Below are 24,940 nucleotides of genomic sequence, written 5' to 3' on the forward strand. Positions count from 1 at the left end.
AATTCATCAGTCGGTTGTTTTTTAAACTTAAATATATTTTATTTTACTTCTCCATGACAGTTAATTGATATTCAAATAAACTGTTTGTTCTGTACTTTTATTATCTTGTATAATCACAATTACAATTCGATGGTAGAGTATAACATCAATAAAATATTATTGTAATTTTATTTATTGGCGACAGTCATTAAATATCGTTGGAACTGTTATATATATATATATTTATATATTATTAATACAATTGACATATTTTTATTTAAAATACATTGTAACAGCAATAATAAGCAATACTATTATTTTTATTGACGGAAGATATGCGTACTTAACAGTAGTATTTATTAAACTCTCAATACTTTAATTGGATCAATATTAAAATAAAGCTTCAAGAATTTACATTACATAAATATATATTACATTGTGTGCGCTACTAAAACCCAATTTAAAATTCTGTAGATTAAAAATTTGCTAGCAAAATAATTTTTTAATATCATGAATTAATATAAAAAAAAAAGTACAATATGATAATAATTAAAAAAAAAAAAAATAAGAATTGACTAGTTAAAAAATCTCTAAAAAATATAAAATATACCAATGACCGTATAAAAAAATATCAAGCGGCAAAAAAATATACATTTAAGATAACAAATGTTATCACAATAATAATTAATTAAAATTTGGCTAATATAACTATATTGTCTTAGCTAGTCCTCTTGAAGAACATTTTAATATCTATTATTGTCAATCACTGAGTAACGGGCAGAATACATTAAAGTATGGCAGTATTTATATTGATAATTATTGTCTAGTTTAGACCAAGAAGACGTTCCGCAACACCGAGGTAATAAACTGTTTGTGCGATACCAAACAGTGGGGCTATTACAATCATCCTACAAGCACCGCCTTTGAAGAATGCTGTTGGACCCTCATTCTTTAAAGTTTTTCTGAAATTATAAATTTATTTATTATTTATTAAATATAATATAATTAATAAGAGGTACGATAAATATGTATTTTACCCTATGCAATCTAAAACTCCATTGTAAGTCGGTTCACCAGGAGCTTTATTGATAGCTTGCAATCGAGTTTTTATAACATCGAATGGATTAACTAATAATGCTGCTGTTGAACCAGCAGCGCAGCCAGACAAGAATGAGCACCAGAATACGGCTAAATAAATTTTATTAATTTAATTTTTTTTTATCATTATTATTAATTATTAATTAATAAATTGATAATTACATGATCCATCTTCACGCTTAGGTCCAAGACTATTTAATCGAGCGAAAAGTGGAAAGTAAATAACTGAAAATGTAACATCTCTCAAAGCGGTAGCACCTGTTCCTTGATAGAGTCCTAGAATACCTTTTTTTTTTAATAAAGCTTGTGTTAATGACAGAGCTGATACTTTTGGTACTGTTTTTCCTTCTGCAATTAAACAGTTTAATATTTAAATTAATATTAACTATTTGCATAAGAGTATTTAAACTCAAGGATAGATCAATTTATTTTAATTTATTGATAAAGTCGAATGCAATAAAAATAAATTAATATTATAGTAATAATACCGCTTTTTGCAGCAGCAGCAACTCTGCCAGCATCTTGCATTTGAATTTTCAATAATTCCATTGGAGTTGTTATTATTATTTGACAAGCACCAGCAGATCCACCAGCAATCATTTCACGTACTAATGGCAACGGCTCTCTATTTTAAATACAAAATCAAATTCCCATGATAATTAACAATGAATTAAATAAGAAAAAAAAAATAAACAATCTACGAAATACGTGAGTTTGTTAATATCTACAATAAAATGTAAAGTTTTAATAATAACATCCTACACATTGTTTTTTATCTGTGCGCCAATAGGAATCTGGGAATTATTTTCAAATTAATATACCTACTAGATTTTTTTCAATAATGATGACTCAAGATTCATTATAAAGCCATTTTCTTATTGGTATTTAGTCACTGAGAAGTTGAATTGATTCCTGATGATTCGAAATTATTAATAAAAAAAAAAAGTTGATGGTATTGTAAAATAAGGAACTTAATTTTTTTTTAAATTATTAAATATATAAAAAAATACTTAAACGCGATTTAATTTCTAATGAAATAAATGTTTTAAAAATGATTTTAGTTTATTTAAAATTCATACCCAGGTCCTGTTGACAAGTAGTGTCTGAACATATCATTAGCAGTCAACTTGATAGCTTTCTCAGGAGTTATAAGAAGGATATTAACTCCTGATCCTTTGTACATTCCGAAGTATCCTTCAGCATGATATGTTTTTTTGAAGCAATCCAGCCTACATTATTTTTCAAAATTATTTATTAATTTATGATGATACTGAAGTTAACAGACGTCCAACAGTTTTTGAATTTTTTTCAAGCCGATGAATTATAAAAAAAAAAAAATATTTTTAAAAATTGCACTTATACTTTTTTAAATTTTCTACATGTGCATATTTTTAGTTTTTTTTCCTGTAATTGATTTTTTGAAAAAAAAACTCCGAAAATTTTTAATTGTCTGCTAACTTCAGGATCATTAATTTATGATCTATCAGAGTAAACTGTCTCCAGCTAGACTAACTGGACACCGAGTACTTTACTCTAATTTAAATAAATAATTAAAACTTACATAGAAGAATACATTTTTTGTCCATCAGGGCCAATAACTTGATTTTGCAATCTCGTTTTAACCAAATCCAGTGGAAATACAACAGACACTCCAATAATACCAGCAATTCCTCCATTTATTATTTTCGGTAGCAATTTGAACTGTTGTCCGGCTTGTTCTTTAGCCATTATTTATTATTTTAATCCTCGAAATTACTAAAACCTATTATTTAAAAATTAAAAGATAAATTAAAAATAAAAATTTAAGTTATAAAAATGAATAAAAAATTACCAATAACACCCAAATTACTATATATATGTATATATAATAATAATAATACTGTATTTAATTAAAATAAATGTAACTAATCGATATGTCAGCAATTACGAACTGTACGTATTCAAAAATAATTTATCATAAAATTAAGATATTATATAAAATAATAATTAATTTACGTAATAAATCCTTGACCAAAAAGATAACAAGTAAATATATACACCTTTTATTAAATGTTTTGCAAACTTATATATTTTTTTTTTATATATTGTATTACTTATATACATACACTAAACGTCATTAAAATATAAACGCATTGACATTGATGAAAAAAATATAAAATATATCAGGGTAATAAAATAATAGAGAAGATGTCAAAAAGAAATAAATGTCAGTGCCATCTGTTGAGATTTGAATGAAAAGTCACTTGCTGAGACAATTACCATCAGAATTGTCAATTGATGCCTCTGTGAATAAAAATATTAGTTAATATTATACACATAAGTCTATAATGACTCAATGACGATTAAATTGTGTGTTGAAATGATCCTGAAGTTAGCAGACATTTAAAAATTTTTGAATTTTCGTTTTTCAATAAATCAATTGCAAAAAAATAATATAAAAATATGCACATGTAGAAAATTTAAAAAACTACAGGTGCGATTTTTTCAAATATTTTTTTTTTAATGTTTTATCGTCTAAAAAAAATCCAAAAATTATTAGACATCTGCTAACTTCAGTATCATTGTGTTGAATACATTTTTTTAATTTATTTTTTAGTGATTTCTTGCTTACCTACATATATATATTATATAGGATGTGTATGTGTTCGTGTATATAATGTACTATTGTGTTGTGGAGAAAAAATGAGTTTGTAATGAAAGGATTGTAATCCTCTGTTCATAAAAAAATTTAATTATAAACAGTACAGTAAAATATTGACATTTTAGAAAAGAGGTGATTATTTATTACAATTATATTATTTATTCATATATTAATTTATAATAAATAAATTTAAATTTATTATTTAAGATATTTATAAACTTTCTACCCCCTGAGGGTCATTGTTCTCAGATATAAATTGCACTGAATAATAAAACAATAAAATGGTTTTGACTAGACGAGCAACCCACGCCGGAAGTTGGTACACAGATTCAGGTAATTAATTATAAAATATCTGTTGATTATTATAATTAATTTTTACTTAAAATTAGAGCAGAATTTTTAATTTAATTAATTAAATTTTAATAAAAGTTTTTTTTTTTCATAAGAAAATAATTAAAAGTTTATAAGTATTTGTTATAAAAGTTATATAGCAAAGTTTGAATTTAATAAACTTTTGTAATTAAGTGTTTATGATGACAATAACGGACTTATGAATACTTATTTTTAGGGTATGATTTGAATAAGCAGCTGGGAGATTGGCTTAATGCTGCTGATTTATCTCATGGACCTGCTAGAGCTATTATTGCACCGTCAGTAAACTTTGTCTTATACTTAATTAATACAGTAATTAATAAATAAATAAATTTTTTTAGACACGCCGGGTACAGTTACTGTGGTGGGTGCGCAGGATTCGCGTATCGTCAAATAAGTCCAGTAGTAGTGTAAGATCAACAGCTTTCAAAACTAACAATTGATAATAAAACAAAAAAAAAATTAATTATTGAAATATTTAGACGCAGAATATTTATACTCGGTCCTTCTCACCATGTAAGACTTCCTGGGTGTGCTCTGTCATCAGCTTCTATCTATCGCACTCCGTTGTACGACTTGACAATCGATCAAGAAGGTACTAATTTATTTAACTTTTAAAAACATAAATACTCATTAATTATTTATGTCAAGTGGTAATTATTATTTTTAGTCTGTCGTGAGCTAGAAGAAACCGGTCAATTTGAATGGATGGACATGAATACTGATGAAGATGAACACAGTATTGAAATGCAATTACCATTTATTGCTAAAGTTATGGAGGAGTAAGTATTGTTACTTATTTCTAAAAAATAAAAAAAAACAATATATATTAATTATACAAATTATATAATTTAAATAATTATTTTAGTTATAAAAATAATTTTACAATAATTCCAATACTAGTTGGATCTTTAACTCCAGACAAAGAATCTGTTTACGGTAAATTATTGGCGCCGTATATTGCAGATCCATTGAATTTGTTTGTTATATCATCAGACTTTTGTCATTGGGGACAAAGATTTAGATACACTTATTATGACCGTTCAAGCGGTCCTATTCATAGATCCATTGAAAATCTCGATAAAATGGTAGATTCATATTTATATCACAATTATTATTCAATAAATAAATCATCAGTTGCATAACAATTATTTATACTTATTACAGGGTATGGATATTATTGAAACATTGAATCCTATTTCGTTCACTGAGTATTTAAAAAAATACGGCAATACTATTTGCGGAAGACATCCGATTGGTGTATTGTTACAGGTAATTTATATTTATTAAATTATTTATTTATTTATTTATGGCTAGATAAATTAATGAGTTGTTACAATTATCAGGCAATTCAAAGTTTCAAAGAAAATTGCAGTGATCAAAAAATGAACTTAAAATTTTTGAAGTACGCTCAAAGTAGCCAATGCAATAATATGACTGACAGCTCTGTCAGCTATGCAAGTGCTTCACTGGTGCTCGAGTGACGTCAAACAATTTTATCTCTTAACAAATAACATATATCTATGCTTAAGTGCAATGTGACGTTAAATAATAATAATAATAATGAGTTGAGCGCAACTGATTGTAACTTAACAAGTGATTAAACGATTTAATTGATAGTCACGGCTTTAAAATTACTTTACTTTAAGTTACTGATACTTATACTGATTAATTGAAATTTAAATATTTAATAAAATGACAACTTATTTATTTTATTTTATTTTTTTTTCCAAAGCAATTACCAAGTAATTAAATTTTAATAATAATAATAATGTTAATAAAAATACTTAAACGTTTGTATCTATTTTTCCAGTAAAAAGTTTTCTATCATTTAAATAAACGTGTACTCGTTTATTTTAAATCCTGTTATTTTTTTTTTATTAATAGAAATATATTTAGTTATCTGATGCACGTGATAGGACGAGTGTTTACGGTATTTAAAGTAAACATTAACTGTGTTAAATTGAATAAATATTAAAAATGATATTTATTTTCTAAGTATGAGGGAGAGAAAGAAATAATAATTATATTTAATTGGCAGATATGTCTGGGTTTGATGCGATTCATGTGGATGATGTAAATTTAAAGATGAAGATTTATGAATGAACTGGTATACAGCTGGGTGGATCGATAGAGCATCCCCCTCAGACACGTAGTAATCAATAACGAGGGGTTAGGTAGGCGTGGAGGACACACAAATGGTACAGTCCATTCAGTAGAATCCACCGTAGGCAACCGTAGGCCTGTCTATCGATTGTGTAAGTGGAGAAATTTAACTCCCACTCTAAGAACTTTTCAGCCAGGAGCGCCAGGAGTTACGAGGCTGCTTTGTGGTAGTGATGGAAGCTGCTGCTGCTGCTACTGCTACTGCTGGAGGTGGAGATGGAGATGGAGATGGAGATGGAGGTGGAGGTGGAGGTGGCAGTGTTACCAGTGGCAAGGGATGCTGTAGGGATTAGATTAAAGATACTATGCCATAGTTTATTTCCAACACAAGCAAGTACTCATGCTGGTATTGAAGCGTGGGTGGTTGTTGGGGAAGTGTCCTCATTTGGAGGTGGATGAACAGGGCTGAGACTCAAGAGAAATTTCGTCAAACTCAAATTCTCTCAAGATTGATCGGCTAATACTATCATTATTATTATTGTATATAGTTGAATGAGCCATGTGTTTTAATATTATTTTTTGTTTCTGCACATTATGGTCATACATCAAAGAAAGTATATAAAAATATAATATTTTATTAAATCATTTACGAGATTAATCATACTATAATATATCCATTAAAAGATAGATGGATTTAAAAATAAATAGAAATTTAATAATTCATTAAATCTATTTATATATATTTTAATAACAACTTTGTCTCGCGTGTCACGTTCTAAAACGATATTTATTTAGAACTAAAAAGAAAAGTTGATGTGATCCAGAGCTATTTCATTCATGTCGCAAAGTACGTAGCAAGCTGTCCTCATAAGCACTTTGAGAATTTACGGTATGTAAAGTGTTTGAGCGGATGAGCTTAATGAAAAACCGTCAGTTATTGATGTAAAAATTAAAAAAAGTTGTTTTAGTACCCACTGACACGGTATGACACCGGTATTAAATATAAAGATAATAAAAATAATATTTATTTAAGAAATAACAAAATAGATCGGCGTAATTAATATTAAGGGTCCAGCAGACAAAAATACGTTCCTGATACGTCAAGTTAAAGCTCCTGAGACGTATGGTCCTAAGAATTGCTTTTTGTTTTTTGCTTGTGCTTTTACTTTAGCTTGAGCTTTACTTTCTTACATACATTTATATTTATATATCTTTATAAATAGAAATAAAATGAAGAAAACATGTACGAAAACCGGCATATAATACTGAATGATATTGTGTAGTGCTTATATTCCCTGGGGCTGACTATTTCTCACTGGAAAAACAGCGACATGCTTCAGAAGCATCACTATAGTATAGGCTACAGCAGGGTGTTGAAGGTCTGAGTTTATTCGCAAGAGGGTAACATTCAATGTGGGAGTAAACTTGCTATCAAAGTGAACAAGACGCAGTCGTTTCGGGCTAAGATGGAGTGAGAAGGTTGTTACCAAAACCTTCCTATTTTATATATGTATATATGTATGTACAATATATATATAACAACCGAGAGATTCAAAGAGAGTACCCCGCGAGGAATGGAATGAAATGGAAGGACCGCATTGGAACAAGTGGTGGAGGCGTTGGAGGAGTCAGACTTGCGTCCTCCGATGCTAGAACGTCAGTTGGTTCATGGTTTTCGGACACGACGGACCGAGACGGCAGGTGAGTTGATAAATATACACACACATATATATCTCTATATATAAAGAGAGTCTTGGTTGATAGAAACTTTTCGTTCATTCAACATTTTGCCTTTCGCTATTTCTCTCGCTTTCTTATTCGTTCACTTTCATTCACGCTTGGACCATTCAATTGTCCATTAATGAACTAAATAAACTACTTTACAAATAGTTTACTCAACGTTAAAATTTATTTTATTTGTTAATAAATATATTTATTCACCAATTGGTTGATAAAAAAAAAAAAAAATAAAAATTATGGGAAAGGAGATCGATGGTCTTTAATTGAACATCGATTAGATTTTGCTGCAGTTGATAGCACATCCGAACACACAGGAAACTAACTTGGGTAAATTTAGTTAAGTTAGTCTTTGGAGAGTGATGAACAAACTCTAAAGGTCAACCGGAAGATTACTTGCCGGGCTGGCCTCTTGAAATCCCCGGGAGTTTTACTGACGTTGACACAGAAACTCATTTCATTTTAGTTGATAGCTTTTTTACAACTTGTCACCTAATTTATTGCTGTTAATAAAATTTAAAAAATAACCATTACTCTGAGATAAAACGATATTTTATTAAATCTAATTGAGAGAATTATTAAAATAGTGACCGGCCATTTTAAATAGCCCTTAATTGAGTGTAAGGTCTCGATTTAAAATTCAATTAACTTGCTGACACAAATACGGGTTTAAGGATTTAGTATATTTAAAAGAGGTCATATGATAGTCGATATAGCACTTGTTGCAACTGATGTTGAGATTAAACTCGTAGTATGTTAATTTAGAACTAATAATGGCAGATTAATTTGTTTATTGAGTTACTCAAAGCGAACTAGTTTTATTTTTTTATTTTAACCAGTAAATTTTATAGTTTAAAATTAAGTCGAATTGATGAAACCGTTTGTCGTGATGTATATTTAAATTTTATCGTTTATTGGAGGTTTTATTTATTCTAAAGTGCACGGATGTGTGGGTGTAAGCAACAATTAATAGTAGCCGATGAAACAGTTGAAAAGATTCACAATCAGAGAGTCGGAAAACCCAAATGTGCAGAGAACAACAGGTGCCCGGAATTATGCCCACAATTGTGCTGAGAATATGATACCAAGTAAATCTCTTGTGTAAAATGAAAAGCAACGTTCAGCTGAGAATATAAATGGGACAATGTGTGAACAATTGTTATGCTCTATTGCATACTAACTACTATACATTTTCATTTATACCGTAATTTCATTCACAAATTATTTTCAATCAAATTTATTTTCTTCTCCAATAAATCATTCATTTGAATATATAGGGTAGAGATACTGTTTTTGACAACGTTAGACCCATTTTGTTGACATTTAAAAAACTTTAATAGAATAATTTGTAAAATACTTTTATTGCAAATTAAAATAAAGTATTAAATATCAAAAAATAGAGCAGTGGCTACAAATGCTACTTTTACCCTATAAATAAAAATAAATTTAAAAAACTTAATAAATTTTAATTGCTGTTGTTGTCCCTGGTGGAAATTTTTGGGAATTTTCTCTGAAAAACTCAGTTCCAAAGTACTAAAGACTTTTTCAAAGTTCTGAAGACTTTTTCAGAGAAAATACCCAAAAATTTCCACCAGGGGTATATCTTAAATCTTATATATCACCTCTAATATTTGCTTTTAAAATTTTAATTTCGGCGGGTCTTTTTTCTATTAATAAAGTTATTATTTAATTTTTTAGCATTCGATGTCTTGAATGAGATTTAAATTTATAATATAACAAAGTCTATAATGATTCAATTAAATGTTAATGTTATTTATTCTTCTTTACTCTAATGTAAAATCGATATTTATTATCAGTGTACTGCATCATCAAACTAACTTCTATACGTTCTATCAAATAATTAATTGTTGTACGCTATCTTATTCAAAACAGCATTTAATTTATGCAAACTAATTATTATTTTAATTTAAAATATTAATAAAAAATAAAAGTAAACTATATTTATATTAAATTGACTCTATAATTGAAATCTTTTGTATGTAAATATTTATTGTTTAAAAAAATATATACCTATAAAAATTAATTACGTTGTCTTAAAAGTAGGACTCCTCGATTTTACTGGTTGCAGTATGTGTACTTAACTGAAAATCGATTACCCGTCTGTGCAATTTATATATAAGTAAAGTATATATGGTTTTATAGTTTATATATATATATATAACACAAAGTACTTTTAAAAAGTTTCAAACAAGTTGTTTGAAGAAAAATGGACTTTTGCGATTTATTTAATTTTTTTTTAAAATTTATTCAATTTTTCATAAAAAAAATATTACCATCATTCAAGCTAATAAATCACTTTGACCTTTACGGGCGCACATATTTCAATAAATGCGTAGGTGCTGATAAAATATTAAATCTAATGTAATCTTAATGTGTATATGTTACAGAAATTCAATATCATTGAAAATTTTCGACATATCCTGTAACATATCAGCTGACTAAAAGCTTTTAAATAAATATCTGATTTTAATTGCATTATTTACTCCGAGGTAATTAATTTATTTTTTTATTTTTTTTATTTACAAAAATGGAGAAAATTTTTTTTTTTAAGTTAATTTTGGTAATAAATTACATGTATAATTTAATTTAGTTACACAAAGCTTTGATCTAGGTCAATATTAACTAGACAAATTATTAGTCAACAAATATGTGTTCATTCAATTTTCTGAACAATATTGTACTTTGTCGGCACAAAACAAAGGTACAAATGGGATAACTTTGTTTAAATATCTCACATGTCAGTTTAAATTGTGTAATTAATCAACAAATTAAATTTGTATATTTTTATATTAACGATATAAAAGACCCAATTATTTACACAATTAAAAGTATTTTAGATGTAATAATTTATTTTAAATCAATTGAATTTAAGTGAAAAAAAGTGTCGATAATTGGGTTCTTTACTTAAATAAAATATAAAAAAAACTTTTCTCTATTAAAAAAAAAATGGATAATTATCAATATAATAAAAATATGTGTATTTTTTTGTTATTTATAGAAAATGAAAATAATATCATTATTGAGTACTTTTATTTTGTATTCATATCTAACGTGTACTGTTAAAAGCCAGAGATTATCAGATTATCTATTAGAGCCACATACAACAACAGTAAGTCATGTTCCGTATAGAGATAGGCGTAATAAAGCTGAGCCCACGTGTGAGGAATTACGTGCGATGTGGAGATACAGTAAAAGACAAAGTCGTGCCGTCGAAGTAACTAATGATTTGCCCATGTATCGTGATCCATTTTCATACAACGTTTGGGAAACTTATCCAGTACGTTCTCAATCCTCAATTGGTTACAGAGGTAATTTATTTAAATTTTTATAATAGGTACTGTAATTAGCCGATAGTTAATAATTTATTTAAACAAATTGCACTTTGAGTTTTTTTATAAACTTTTAATTTAATTATAAATGTTTTTTTTAGAAATATTAAAATATCCAGATGAACGCGATGAACAAGCGCGTAATCGTGGCGGCGGACGTACTCCAGTTTATGGAAAAATGGTCCACAAAGCACCAGCAGAAAGTAGATTCCGGAATGGGATGCCGAATAATCGCATGAAAGCTTTTGAAGAAGTTGCCAGAATGTATGGAACAGTTAATCGTCAGCCCCCGGATTTACGAAGACCGCAATATAATTTTCGCGTCGGCGGTGGTGGCTCGTCAATATCTCATGTTCCACAAGCTGGCAGTTTTCAACATCTCAAAGAGCTAATACGAACTGAACGTGCTCGTGAATTACAGGTTCTTTTTTAATTTTTTTAGGTCAAACATGTCTATTAATAACTTGTCTGACTATAAATAACTAATTTCATATTTATATTTTTCTATTTACAATAAATATATTTAAAAAGGATCAACGCGCAGCCGAAGAATTAGCCGCGAGAGCATCCTCAACAAATAATGATATTTTTAAAAATGAACAACGTAATAAATTAACAGATTCCCAGATACAGTATTTAAATTCTATTAAATCATATCAAGAACCAAAAAATTATAATTATGATAAATCTAAATATCTTTCGAGTTTAACTGATTACAATGACGCTCCATTGGTAATTATATTTATTTTATTTAATTACTTAATGATAATAATAATAAATAATAATTATTTTAAATTACAGATTAACGATGATTACAATCGTAATTCAATGTTACATTAATCAATATTACAAATTACACAACAAAAGTGTAATTAACTGCCCAACATGATTACTAAATATTTTAAAATGGATGACAATAATTTATTATTTAATAAATATTATGAGGTAGGTACATTTTGGGTTATTGATATTTAAACCCATCGAATATCAATATTGACATAGTGTATATATATACACATAAGAATTTATTTATACTCAATAGGAATATTACGGGCTCATAAGTGCATGGAAATATCATTAGCACACTTGGGCACTAAATTTATTCGTTGAGATATTTATTTAAAAAAACAAATTGATTATTTAAACACTTGTTAATTAAAACTACAAGCGTACAGTTTCGATAACTAATGGATCGAGTAATGAGACAATAAGTAATTTTAAAAAATAAATTATACAAAATGTAGTATTTTCGAAACATGTGTGGGCAGAATTATATCACATATATATTTATATATATACATTTATATATATGTATATATATATAAATGCTCATAAGTAAATGGTACAATATATAATAATTACAATATATATTTTACCATATTACAAAAGAATATCGGCTTTAATTTGAAAATAAGTATTTAATTCTAGTCATGATAGTTTTAAATGTCATTTTAATTGACAAATATGATATATATTGACAATAACTATTATTAATAATAATCAATTGCACGTGATTTATCGACGTGAATATTAGGGTGGCCCAAAAAAACCGACTATTTTTTTTTTTCGAGTCTCTAATGAAAATTTGTTAGTTCAAGATGTTTTAAGAAGCCTCTACAAAAATCAGCTTAATAAAAATTTTTCAAGAGGTCGCTCACGAATTTTGAAAATATCAAAAATGATTGGAATTCGGATTTTTTGTTTCTGAATTTTTTCTTCCTCGTGGCAGCAATATTTTATATCTGTAAAATTATGACTATGCTGAAAATTTCAGCCCAATATTTAAATATTTAAACGGCGCTCAAGAATTTCGAATATTAACTGATAATATGTAACTCATACTTTGAATTAGTTTTTGTATTTTTTTATAACTCAATTACTGTCATTTCACTTAAATATAACTTTTGCATAACCGAAAACATACAGGACAGTCTTAAACAATAAAATTGGGTATGTTTTAAATAAGCAAAAAAACCTAAAAATTGAATTAAAAAATAAAAAAGTATGTAAATAACTTATTATTTATATTTCTCGGGTTGTATTTTTATTCATTATGATACAAATTGATGGTAAAAAAATTGAGAAGGTTTATTATTAATATTCAAGGGTCGCTCGAAAACATCCAAGAGACAGTACTCGGAAACATTCAAAATTCTTGAGCGACATTTAAATATTTTAATTTTGAGCTGAAATTTTCAGGGTAGTCATGATTTCATAAATATAAACTATAGCTGCCACGAGAAAGAAGAAATTTAGAACAAAAAAATCCTAATTTCGATTATTTTTGATATTTTCAAAATTCGTGAGCGACCTCTTGAAAATTTTTTATCGAGCTGATTTTTGGAAAGGCGTCTTAAAACATCTTAAACCAACAAATTTTCATTAGAGACTTGAAAAAAAAAATTAGTCGGTTTTTTTGGGCCACCCTAGTGAATATATTATGATAACTATAATATTAATTGTTCATAAAGACTAAAAACTAAGAAAAAAAAAAAATGGTTACCTTTAAAGGAACAAAAATTAATTGCAGTTAATTTATGATCAAATGCATATCTATTTGATCACAATCACCCGAGTTCGATATTATAGAAAAGCAAACAGGACTGTCCGTAACTTTTTTGGCGGAATATTTGTGAATTTTTCTTGCCTAGTATTTAAATATTAATTATAATTAATAATAATAATAATTTTAAAAAATAAATTGAAATTTCAGCATATTTGAAAATAATATATTTAAATATTTCGAGCATTATCGTGGCTTTTGCTTCTATATATAAATTAAATTTATCAACTCTTAAATTATAAACACTAAGAATTTTAAATAAGTTTACTATGGAAATTTTATCACTATAAAGCTTCGTTTGATAAGGCTGACAGATAGAATAAATTTTATTATAAATAATGAAATTTATATTTTTTTTGTTCAAAGTTTGCGTTAAAGAGAAGAAAAGTTTTATTAATAAAATAAGACCATTAATTTAAACAACATTTGCCTTTAAAAATCATATCCGGTTTTTATTTTAAATTCAACAGCATTCTCGATATCGATTCTACTACAATAGACCGTAATTTATAATTCAATGAATTCAATTAAACTTCTTTGCATTTACCATTAAATGAGATTTTACTTAAACCTGAGTTTCAATTTAATTTCAAACAAATTTATAAATATTTTAAAATATAATAAAGCAAATTTTTAATTGGATCTATAAAGAAATTATCGATATCGCTGATATAACAGGGTTTTTATTATTATTTTAATGCATAATCCGAAAATATATAAATATTTATTAAATAATATATATCTTATAGTTATAGGTGACTGACAATAACTTGTACTTATTATTAACAATATAAATTATAAAAATAATAATTATTTCTTTAGATAGAAAATATATAGAAGCATATATCTATTTTCCATAACGCATTTGCTTTTAATATAAATAATAATTAATATACTTGATAAGACAAATATCAATGACAATACTTGACAATAATATATGAATATATATATATTTAAATAAATATAAAATAATATTAATAATTAATCATTAATATAATAGTCATTATTGGTATTTAATTCGATTGTGACAGCGACAATATATAATAATCATTTAAAATATAAATCCCATTAATTTGACATAGAATTTTTTTTAAATTCATAGTTTCAACGCTACACGGAAAAAAATTAATCGTGAATGCAACATGATGCAGTCTTGGTAAATAAACATGATAAAATCATGTTGCATTCACATGATTTGTCATGTTTCGGCTACATGATAATCATGTTGTGGTAACATGAGAAAATCATGTGGCATTCACATGATAATCATGTTTCGGCTACATGATAATCATGTTGCGGTAACATGAGAAAATCATGTTGCATTCACATGATCTGTCATGTTTCGGCTACATGATAATCATGTTGCGGTAACATGAGAAAATCATGTGAATGCAACATGATTTGTCATGTTTCGGCTACATGACAATATGGGGCAGAAACATGATTATCATGTAGCCGAAACATGATTATCATGTAGCCGAAACATGACAGATCATGTGAATGCAACATGATTTTCTCATGTTACCACAACATGATTATCATGTAGCCGAAACATGACAAATCATGTGAATGCAACATGATTTTCGCATGTTACCGCAACATGATTATCATGTAGCCGAAACATGACAAATCATGTGAATGCAACATGATTTCATCATGTTTATTTACCAAGACTGCATCATGTTGCATTCACGATTAATTTTTTTCCGTGTATTAAGTAACCATTATTAGTATTATCTTAATCACACTGTCAGAATTAACGGACTATTATGTTATTTTATAAAATTCAATAAAATTTACGTTATTTTATTAAATTAAATTATAGGATAATGAGATTCTTGACAATAAAAAATATATATCTCGATATCACAATCGATTTCTTATAATATATTAAATCCCAGATTTCTTTGTCATATCAAAGGATAATGAAAAAAAAAAATTGTAGAAGAAGAAATAAATTCAGAAGACTATTATAGACTATGAAAGATCAGAGGTGACTTAATACAATATTACATTAATAATAATAATATTTATAATAGTAATAATATTAAATAATAACTGGAATACATATGTCAATATAATTATAATAATAATAATAATGGACGTAAAAATAACGTCATCGTTATTCTAATACATAAATATATCTTTAAATCTTATTCTTTGTCTAAATCATACATCCCTGATTAAAAAAAGCGATTTAAAACGATTTGCAATGTTAAATGCCCATGAGAAGAGGGATTCAAAAGTATTCAAGGTATTCAAAAGCATTAAAAAGTATTTAAAATTTTTTATTTCGAATCGTTTTAAATCGCTTTTTTTAATCAGGGAAATGAGGGTGTTAAAAAAAATATGATTTGTGAAAGATTATTGTGAGCTATCGAATAAAAAATAATAAATTATATTTTTTTTAACACGTAAGGTAAAAGACCTAGGGTAAAAGTACCATTTGTGGCCACTGCTCCATTTTTTCACATTTAATATATTTTATTTCAATTAATAAAAAAAACAAAATAAAATTTTTATTCTAATACAATAATTAAAGTGTCTTTGAACAATTTTAAAATGTCATTGCGTACATTACGAATTTCTTTATTTAAATTTTTTAAGTGGCCAAATACTACCTACATCCGATCGGGTATCAAGTCTTTTTCTTTATTTATATTTATATGATAGTGTAAATAAAAGTACACTTAAATATTTAAAAATATAATTTTTATTTAAAAAGTTTAAGTACAGATTTTATTTTAATTATCGGAGTTTATTGTCTATAAAAAAATTTAATCAGGTAAAAATAAATATAAATATGTGCTTATCTAAATGAAATACAAACAATAAATATATATGACATTAGATGAACTGTATAATTATTTTCATACATGGTTTAATTAAATAAATTACGGTAACTTATATTCAAATATATCGATTAATATATTTTATCTATAAATTAAATATCTTTACTAATAAAAAAGAGTTGCGCTTTAGTAAAATAATAAACTAGTATTTTTTTCCTCTATATTATATAAATAAATAAAACATAGTTTAGTTGTTTAAATTTATTTTAATTAAAATTAATAAACATCGGCTTTCAAATATTATTAATTTATTAAAATATATAATAATATAATATATTTAATGTTTATAATTATATATTAATAAAAGCAATACTTATTAAATAAATTAATAAAACGTAATTTTATTTATTTCGATTTAAAAAAAAGTTATTTATTATTTTTGCGCGCTCTTTTTTCTTTGCATATTTACGCTCCATAAATTTATAGAAAAAGTTATGGTCCAATAAAAAAGCTTTATTAATATACAATAATTAGCCTCATAAATACAAATAAATAAATACAATTACTTTTATATAAAGTAATAGTCCTATTTATTGACACGCATATTTTTTTTTTCAATAAATTTTTACTGAGCGTAAAAAAAAAAAAATTTTGTTTTCTTCAACCATAAGCATAATTTATTTAAACAAAACAAAGTGTCAATAATTGGAGCTTTTACTTTACTTGCTTTAAAAAATAATTTTAAAAAAATTAAATTTATTTTTTGTCAACCATGATTGTATTCGTAGTTGTATATTATGATCTACTGGAATTATAAGATGTGTCGGACAATAATACGGCTTAATGTCATAAAAAACGGTCACTAAGCCTGACTGAACTTGATAAAAAAAACTTTAAATAATTATTATTATTATTATTACGTATGTATACATTACATATATAAATATATTTACATGCATATGTACTGTACTTAATATGTGTAGAACTGTATTGAGTTAAATTAAAATAATTATACATACGCATATTTATTTGTTTGATAATTAAAAAATTAAAAATCAGTTTATTTAAAAAATTTTATTATTTTATTAATTATGATCTAGAATACATATTCAATATTTGTATACATCTCATACAAGGCTGACCTGGAGCCGATTCTGAATATTTTCTACAGCGTTTGCATAGTGATTGATCTATTGATTTTAAACATACTTTTGGTGTCTCACATGCTGGATCTTCAATTAATGTAACTCTGTTTACTTGTAGAATGTTACATAATTCCGAGCTTGATGATGTGCTTTCAGGCTGCAGCGGCTTGACAAAAATATTTACTTTTAATATTTTGTTACTCATTTTATTTTTAAAAATAATAAATTCACTTACTGATAGTGTAGAAATTATTTTAGCGTCAGCTTTAACAGTAGCTTCTAGTTCCAATGTATTGGACTTTGTTTCTCTATTTAAAATACTTTTTATATCCAACGCTGCGTCCATTATTTTTTCAACTTCCGGCATGTCCCAGTCGTTTGGTAACGTGTGAGTTGAATGGTACAGCGGTACTGAAGCTGTAGATAATTATTTTTTTAAACAAATATTATTATTATTATTATTATTTAATAATTAATTACCCAGATTGTCTGGATGATAGAGCCAAACTTCTTCAGCTAAATGGGGAATTATTGGAGCAATTGAACGAGTAAGTACAATAAGAATTTCTCCAATAACACTAGTAGCTGCTATTCTGAGTGGAGAAGTTACTTCTTCGCAATATAATCTGTCTTTAGCAAGATGACAATAAAATGCCGAAATATCATTTGCGACAAAATTAAGAACTGCTTTGCACACATTGTGGTACTCGTAATTATCGTAAAAATTTCTAGTCTGTAAATAAAATATATAATATCTACTATTTAAATTTACTGGTAAATATAATAATTAATTACTTCTTTATGATAATGATAAAGTCTATGGAACATATATTTGTCAGTAAGTAAATAATTAGGTTTAATATCATTCGGTGCATCGTATGGATGAAGTGCGCCAAGTAGAAATTTCAAAATCAATCGGATTTTTTGTACAGAGTCAACGCTATTTTGTAGCAAAGTATTGACCACCGGTATTTGTGTATGCTGGACGCCGTGACTTGCTACCCACCATCTGTATAATAAATTTCAGTACAAATTACAATAATAAATCTATTTAAATAAACTGTTTTTAGCTAAAGAAAATTTATTACCGCAGAGTATCAACACCATACGCGGGTTGAGTTTTTAGATTTTTTCCACCGCGAATTATATCCTCGGGACTGGCAACATTTCCCAATGACTTGGACATCTTCATACCGTTTCTATCTACAGTAAATCCATGTACGAATATCGATCTAATGAATAAAAGTTTAATGAGAATTACGTGACTTTTAAAGTTAACTAAATAAATAAATAGATAATTTTATTATACTTGAATGGAGGAATTCCTTGGACGGCCATTGACGTGAGTAATGAGGATTGAAACCATCCGTTAAATTGATCCATACCTTCTACATAAAGGTCTGCTTGCTGACCTTCTGGTAAAACTGCTGACCATGTCAAGCCACTGTCCAACCAAATGTCCATAATATCCTTAATAAATTTATATATATATATATAGTATGTACTAATAAATTAACCTGTTAATTAAATGACGTAAAAATAATCATACATTTCCTCTTTCTAATTTATCAGCATCAATATTTAATTTATCTAATAATTTATGTCCAATTAATTTATCAACTGGCAAAGTCCACCAACAGTCAGGACCTTCGCGTTCAAGCAATTTACACAATCGTTCAACAATCTCTTTATCAACAATAATTTGCCCAGTTTCTTTATTATAAAATACTGGTATTGGTGTACCCCAGGCACGTTGACGTGAAATGCACCAGAAAGGTCGCTGGAGAACATGTTGCTTTAGATTATTCAAATAACTCTCTTCTCTGAATCGTGGAAACATTTTTACACTCTCCAAAGCTTCCTAATAATAATAATAATAATAATAATAATAATAATAATCATTTAGGGGAGGGTGGGGCAGAGCGGCCCCCCTGAAATTTTGATCAAAAAAAAAATTTTTTTTTTTCGACTAATTACTATAAATCCGATATGTTTGCGCATTTTTACCCCTACGCATAACATTTGGGGCAAAATGGACAAAATTTTGAAAAAGTGATTTTTTCATATTTTTATCGTCAAATTAAAGAAAAATTAGTATAATTCCACATTTCTAGCCCTACGCATAACACCTGGGGCAAAATGGACCAGCCGAAACTTCCGAAAAAATTATTTTTTCATATTTTTCGGCCGTTTCTTTATGTAAGAGGCAAATTTGGTCACTAAAAATTTATAAAAATTAAATTTTTTTTTTTAGTTGATAAATTTTTGAAATAAAGTAAAATTATAGAATTGATTTTTTTTTTATTAAATAACAATTAGTAATTAAGGTAATCGAGAGTGAACGATTTTTTACGCTTTAAAAAATTTTTTTCGAGTAATATAAAATCAAAACTACTTGTCAAGAGAAAGAAATACATTCTTAATGATGAAAACAATTTAAAAAAAAAAATTTTTTTATCACTTTTTGGAGGGGGGCCGCTCTGCCCCACAAAAAAAAAAAATTTTCAGAATTTTGGTAAAATGTCCATAAATTTGTTCGAAATAGGACAAAAGTAAAGTGATCTTATGGTTGAAAGCCACAAAAAATAATAATTGGCTTAGGGGGGCCGCTCTGCCCCACCCTCCCCTATATTATTATTTATAATTACAATATAAATAATATAAATAACTTACAACAGCTTTGTGTTTGATTGGTTCAGTATTTATGAACCATTGATAGCTAGCTCGGGTAATAACTGGTTTTTTAGTGCGCCAATCATACGGATAACTGTGAATTAAATCTTCAGTATGCATTACATTGTCACCAATATGTTGTAAAATAACATCACCACCTTCTTTCAAAACATCTAGTCCAGCAAAGGCACCAGCTTCCGCTGTATAGCGACCATCTTCATCAACTAGCGACAACTAATTAAAAATAATTAGTATTATTAGCAATTAATTATCCGTTATAAATTTTTATTATAAATACATACGACAGGTATATTATTATTTATAGAAACAATAAAATCATCGGAGCCATGTGCTGGTGCTGTATGAACTAAACCAGTGCCTACTTTGCTCGTAACATGACTTGCTGGATAAAATGGCATTGATTCACCAGTTATTGGATGGGAGTATTTTAATCCAGCTAGATCACTACCTATCAGTGAAAAAAAAAATGATTAATAACAAAGTCTAGGTGAATATTAAATCAGTTTGTTTACCTAAAGCGGTCAAAATTGGCCTCAAAGCTCCGATTTTTTGTGTAACGGTACTCAGTAAGTCTTCGGCGATTATATAACAGTTGCCTTGAGGATCTTCAGCGATACAGTAAGAAATATCTTGAGCGTACGCCAGTGCTTGGTTGGCAATCAGTGTCCAGGGGGTAGTTGTCCAGGTCAGTGCATAAACTACTCGGCCTTCAAGTATTTTCAATTTATCTGACAACTCAGTCACTAAAAATCGGACTGTCGCACATTTACTTGAATGCTGCTCATTGTACTCCAACTCAGACTCAGCCAGCGCTGTCCTGTACTCCATTAGAAATAAAATAAAATTATATAATGTAATTTATTAAAAATTCGAGGTATTCTTTACCTAGATGACGGTGACCAATGAACGGGTTTAAATGCGCGAAATATAAATTTTTTTTCATACAAATTTATAAATTGTCTCAATTGATTCGTCATAAATGATATGTTATTTGTGAAATAGCAGTTGTCTTTCCAGTCAGCCATTATTCCCCACGATATAAATGATTCCCGTTGATGTTTAATTGCTTCTTCAGCAAATTTTCTAGCTAAATATAAAATAATATTTAAAACATGATTCCCAAAAATAAAAAAATAAATAAAATTACCATGCTGGCGTATTTCTAGTGGTGTCAATTTATCTTTTTGATCTTTTAAAGCACTTAGCGCTTTTAATTCAATTGGTAAACCATGACAGTCCCATCCTGGTACATAATGAACTCTCTGTCCTTTTATTACACGACTTCTTGTTGTTATATCTTTTAATATCTATAGACAATAATAAATTTATACAAATGAATAATTAAAAATAATGAAGATTAAAGTGTATACCTTGTTGACAGCATGTCCCATATGTACGGCACCATTAGCATAAGGTGGTCCATCATGTAAAATGAAATCTGGACCAGCTAAATTATCTCGTTGCCAATTATACAACTCATTGAATCCACATTTCTATAAATAAATAAATAAAACAAATGTAATTATCATGTTTATTACTCAGTAAAAATAAATAAAATAAATACTTCAATTAAATAGTTATCCATTTCAACTCTTTTAGCTCCATTTAATTTTGGTGGAAATTTAGTTTGTGGCAGCAAAACTGTGTTTGAATATTTCTTTTCAACAGCTTTCTCGGGCTTGGCATTAAATTTAAATGACAAATTAATGTACCGCTTAAATATTAAATTACAAGTACTGGCTTTTATTATCGCTGTCATTGTTTAATTTAAATATAAATATTTTTGTGACTTAAAATTCTAACCGAACAAAACAATAACCGGTATTATTTTATCTTACAATAATAATAATCACTGATTTTATTTAAATTACAACATTTAAATGTTTTATTATCATTATTTAAACAATTTAAATATTAATTTCATTGCAATACTACTCATATATTTATATTTATTATGATTTAGTGAGCAGAATCTTTAGTCTGCTATTCATAGTCCTCCATGTGCATTCTTAACCTGAAATTGCCTCAAAAAAAAAAGTTGATGTTGAATAAAAATTGACAAAAAAAAATGTTAAATAATTTATTTATTTATATTTACAATGAATTTTAACATGACTATTATATTTGTAATTAAAAATATATTTATAATTAATGAAACTGAAATTGGCCGACGTCTGATAATTTTTAAATTCTCTTTCAAACGATAAATTATAAAAAAAAAAATATTTTAAAAAATTGCACCGGTAGTTTTTTAAATGTTCTACATGTCCATATTTTTAGTTTTATTTTTTTTTTGTAATTCTCCAGTGAAAAAAAAATCCGAAAATTTTCGATTGTCTGCCAACTTCTGGATCATTATAATTAACCAATAAAATAAAAGAAAAAAAAATTATTCTTCCCAGTCGTCAGCATCAGGTTGGGAATCATATTCACTTGTTGAGTTGCGATCAGAAGCTTCATTGGGTTTAGGTGGCGGTGGAATTAGACGAGATATTCTTTCTAAAGCACCAATAGAACCACCAGCACCAGCACTGCCTCCAGCAATTCCTTTCCGCCTTAAAGACAACTTGGCGTGTAAGTCAGCCATCAGATCACCTCCTACAGAAGCTGATGACCATCGGTCACTTGTTTTTTCAGCTGTATGTCGTAGTTTAGCTTTTCCAATTCCACCAGCAGCTCTTATAGCTTCCATTAGATTACTGCGGTCGTCAGTTGACGCTGGTTTTGCAACAGGTTTAGATTCAACTTTTTCTTCCTTTTCTTTGGTTTCAGAGGGTGGCGGGGGTGGAGGAGGAGGAGGTGGTGGTGGTGGTGGTGCAGATGCAGGTGCAGGTTGAGATATTTGTGGTGAGCTGTGAGGTTGATTTACTGTCGCTGGTGGTGGCGGAGGTGGTGGTGGTGGAGACGACGTTGCCAGATGTCCTGAATCTTGATCCAAATTGGGAAGATTCGGAGTATTATTGATTTCTTTGGTTGGTTTTACATCTTTTAAAGATACTCCAGCGTCTGGAAGATCGATTCTTGCTGTTGGTGATGTTACTGCTGATGATGGTGCTATTGGACTCTGGAAACTCAAATCTAGAACGAATTTTTCGTCATCCACAATTCCTGGAAGATCTGGTAGTATTGCTGGTACATTTATTTGTGGTACCTAATTAAAAAATTTAAATAATTAATAATGAAAATAATTAATTAAAATATTGTATACTTACTTCACCAAGCATTGGAGCATATAAATAAGAGGGCGATTCAAAATCAGACGACTGCCATGGCTGGTTTATTGAATCAGGAGCATCTTCAATCTTACGCTTATCATTGTCAACTGGTGATGATAAATTCCCAGACTTGTTAGATGTTTGATTATCATCAATCAATAAAGCACTTACTGATGAAACACGAGTAACTGATGTCTCGTTTGTTTTATTTAAATAATCTTTTTTCAATGGCTTATTCATAACATAATAAAATTGCAGCTTTTCTTTGAGTTTTAATTCACTAGCATAGTGATCAGCTTTCACCGTTGACTCAACTGAATTTCTTACAGAATAATTATCCAATTGACTGAGTTGTTTATTTACCGGCAACTCGTCGTTTGGATTATTTATAAAAGTTTCGTACTCTTTGTAAGTCGAGTACGCCGGATACTTGGCATCCGAATACATTTTTATAGCTTTTAAACTCATGTTATTTTGTAAATAAAATAATTGATCCTGAAGTTTATTCGCTTTTTCTTTGACATCTTGCAATCTGAAATAAATTTATAATCGTTATCAGAGTAAAAATAGTCAGCAGTAAAAATAAAACCTTTTGGTATAATTTAAAACTCTGTTGTCGATTGATTTAAAAATATGTGAAGCTGCTGATTGTAATGCGTCAAGACTATTAGCAATTTGAATTATCGTTCCTTCATGACTAGTGTCATTAGAAATAATTCCTGAAAGTTTATTAAATTAAAAATATAAATAAAATAGGCTGTCATTGATGATCCTGAAGTTAGCAGACATTTAAAAATTTTTGAATTTTCGTTTTGCAATAAATCAACTGCAAAAAAATAGTATAAAAATATGCACATGTAGAAAATTTTAAAAACTACAGGTGTAATTTTTTCAAATATTTTTTTTTAAATTTTTTATCGTCTAAAAAAAAATCAAAAAATTATTAGACGTCTGCTAACTTCAGTATCATTGTCATTGTTGATAAATTTTTATTATTATTGTTTATTTACTTACCGATTTCAATTCTTTCCCGCATTTTCTTACTTAATATATATATTTAATACAAATATTTATATGCAGTTAATTAATTAATATGGATTACAAATAAATTTATTTAAAGAATATTTAATTAAACGTCAAAATTCATTTAAGCAAATCTTAAAAGCTTCTTTGAATGTAAAACTACCTAGATGTCTATGGAGATGATGGAATTCGTCAATGAGAATTTACCTTGAGCTTTAATTTAAA

General features: G+C 27.6%; 5 protein-coding genes across 6 annotated transcripts; 2 read left to right on the forward strand and 3 right to left on the reverse strand.

The window, feature by feature from the left end:
- Positions 1-80: 80 nt before the first annotated feature.
- On the reverse strand, positions 81-3,106 carry LOC130666600 (mitochondrial glutamate carrier 1-like). Of its 2 annotated transcripts, none has more exons than XM_057467752.1 (7): positions 2,909-3,106; positions 2,639-2,832; positions 2,157-2,306; positions 1,566-1,702; positions 1,240-1,425; positions 1,017-1,167; positions 81-941 (listed from the first exon to the last, which is right to left on the reverse strand). In XM_057467752.1, the coding sequence occupies exons 2-7, from the start codon at positions 2,803-2,805 to the stop codon at positions 803-805; spliced, it is 930 nt and encodes a 309-aa protein (XP_057323735.1). In that variant the 5' UTR covers positions 2,806-2,832; positions 2,909-3,106; the 3' UTR covers positions 81-802. The 2 variants fall into 2 exon arrangements, with proteins under 2 accessions (XP_057323735.1, XP_057323732.1); XM_057467749.1 differs by having other exon boundaries at positions 2,639-2,839.
- Positions 3,107-3,432: 326 nt separating this feature from the next.
- Positions 3,433-5,905, forward strand: LOC130666846 (protein MEMO1). Its single transcript, XM_057468155.1, has 10 exons — positions 3,433-3,550; positions 3,674-3,850; positions 3,968-4,051; positions 4,287-4,368; positions 4,432-4,500; positions 4,573-4,685; positions 4,761-4,872; positions 4,959-5,178; positions 5,258-5,362; positions 5,437-5,905. The coding sequence occupies exons 3-10, from the start codon at positions 4,000-4,002 to the stop codon at positions 5,572-5,574; spliced, it is 891 nt and encodes a 296-aa protein (XP_057324138.1). The 5' UTR covers positions 3,433-3,550; positions 3,674-3,850; positions 3,968-3,999; the 3' UTR covers positions 5,575-5,905.
- Positions 5,906-7,403: 1,498 nt separating this feature from the next.
- LOC130667041 (uncharacterized) lies at positions 7,404-14,584 on the forward strand. The gene is made up of 6 exons (XM_057468418.1): positions 7,404-7,897; positions 10,342-10,443; positions 10,953-11,262; positions 11,385-11,704; positions 11,815-12,015; positions 12,085-14,584. Exons 3-6 carry the CDS (start codon positions 10,956-10,958, stop codon positions 12,121-12,123), a joined length of 867 nt encoding a protein of 288 aa, XP_057324401.1. The 5' UTR covers positions 7,404-7,897; positions 10,342-10,443; positions 10,953-10,955; the 3' UTR covers positions 12,124-14,584.
- A 3,113-nt stretch (positions 14,585-17,697) lies between these two features.
- On the reverse strand, positions 17,698-22,469 carry LOC130667037 (isoleucine--tRNA ligase, mitochondrial). Its single transcript, XM_057468412.1, has 14 exons — positions 22,042-22,469; positions 21,848-21,970; positions 21,625-21,784; positions 21,363-21,564; positions 20,990-21,294; positions 20,759-20,925; positions 20,457-20,690; positions 19,333-19,644; positions 19,093-19,253; positions 18,872-19,015; positions 18,579-18,792; positions 18,264-18,516; positions 18,019-18,200; positions 17,698-17,949 (listed from the first exon to the last, which is right to left on the reverse strand). Exons 1-14 carry the CDS (start codon positions 22,234-22,236, stop codon positions 17,728-17,730), a joined length of 2,874 nt encoding a protein of 957 aa, XP_057324395.1. The 5' UTR covers positions 22,237-22,469; the 3' UTR covers positions 17,698-17,727.
- Positions 22,470-22,615: 146 nt separating this feature from the next.
- LOC130667040 (WASH complex subunit 1-like) lies at positions 22,616-24,893 on the reverse strand. Its single transcript, XM_057468417.1, has 4 exons — positions 24,707-24,893; positions 24,282-24,411; positions 23,690-24,224; positions 22,616-23,628 (listed from the first exon to the last, which is right to left on the reverse strand). The coding sequence occupies exons 1-4, from the start codon at positions 24,726-24,728 to the stop codon at positions 22,867-22,869; spliced, it is 1,449 nt and encodes a 482-aa protein (XP_057324400.1). The 5' UTR covers positions 24,729-24,893; the 3' UTR covers positions 22,616-22,866.
- Between the last annotated feature and the right edge of the window lie 47 nt (positions 24,894-24,940).

The sequence above is a fragment of the Microplitis mediator genome, chromosome 4, assembly GCF_029852145.1.
Source record: "Microplitis mediator isolate UGA2020A chromosome 4, iyMicMedi2.1, whole genome shotgun sequence".
NCBI classification, from domain to species: Eukaryota; Metazoa; Arthropoda; class Insecta; order Hymenoptera; family Braconidae; genus Microplitis; species Microplitis mediator.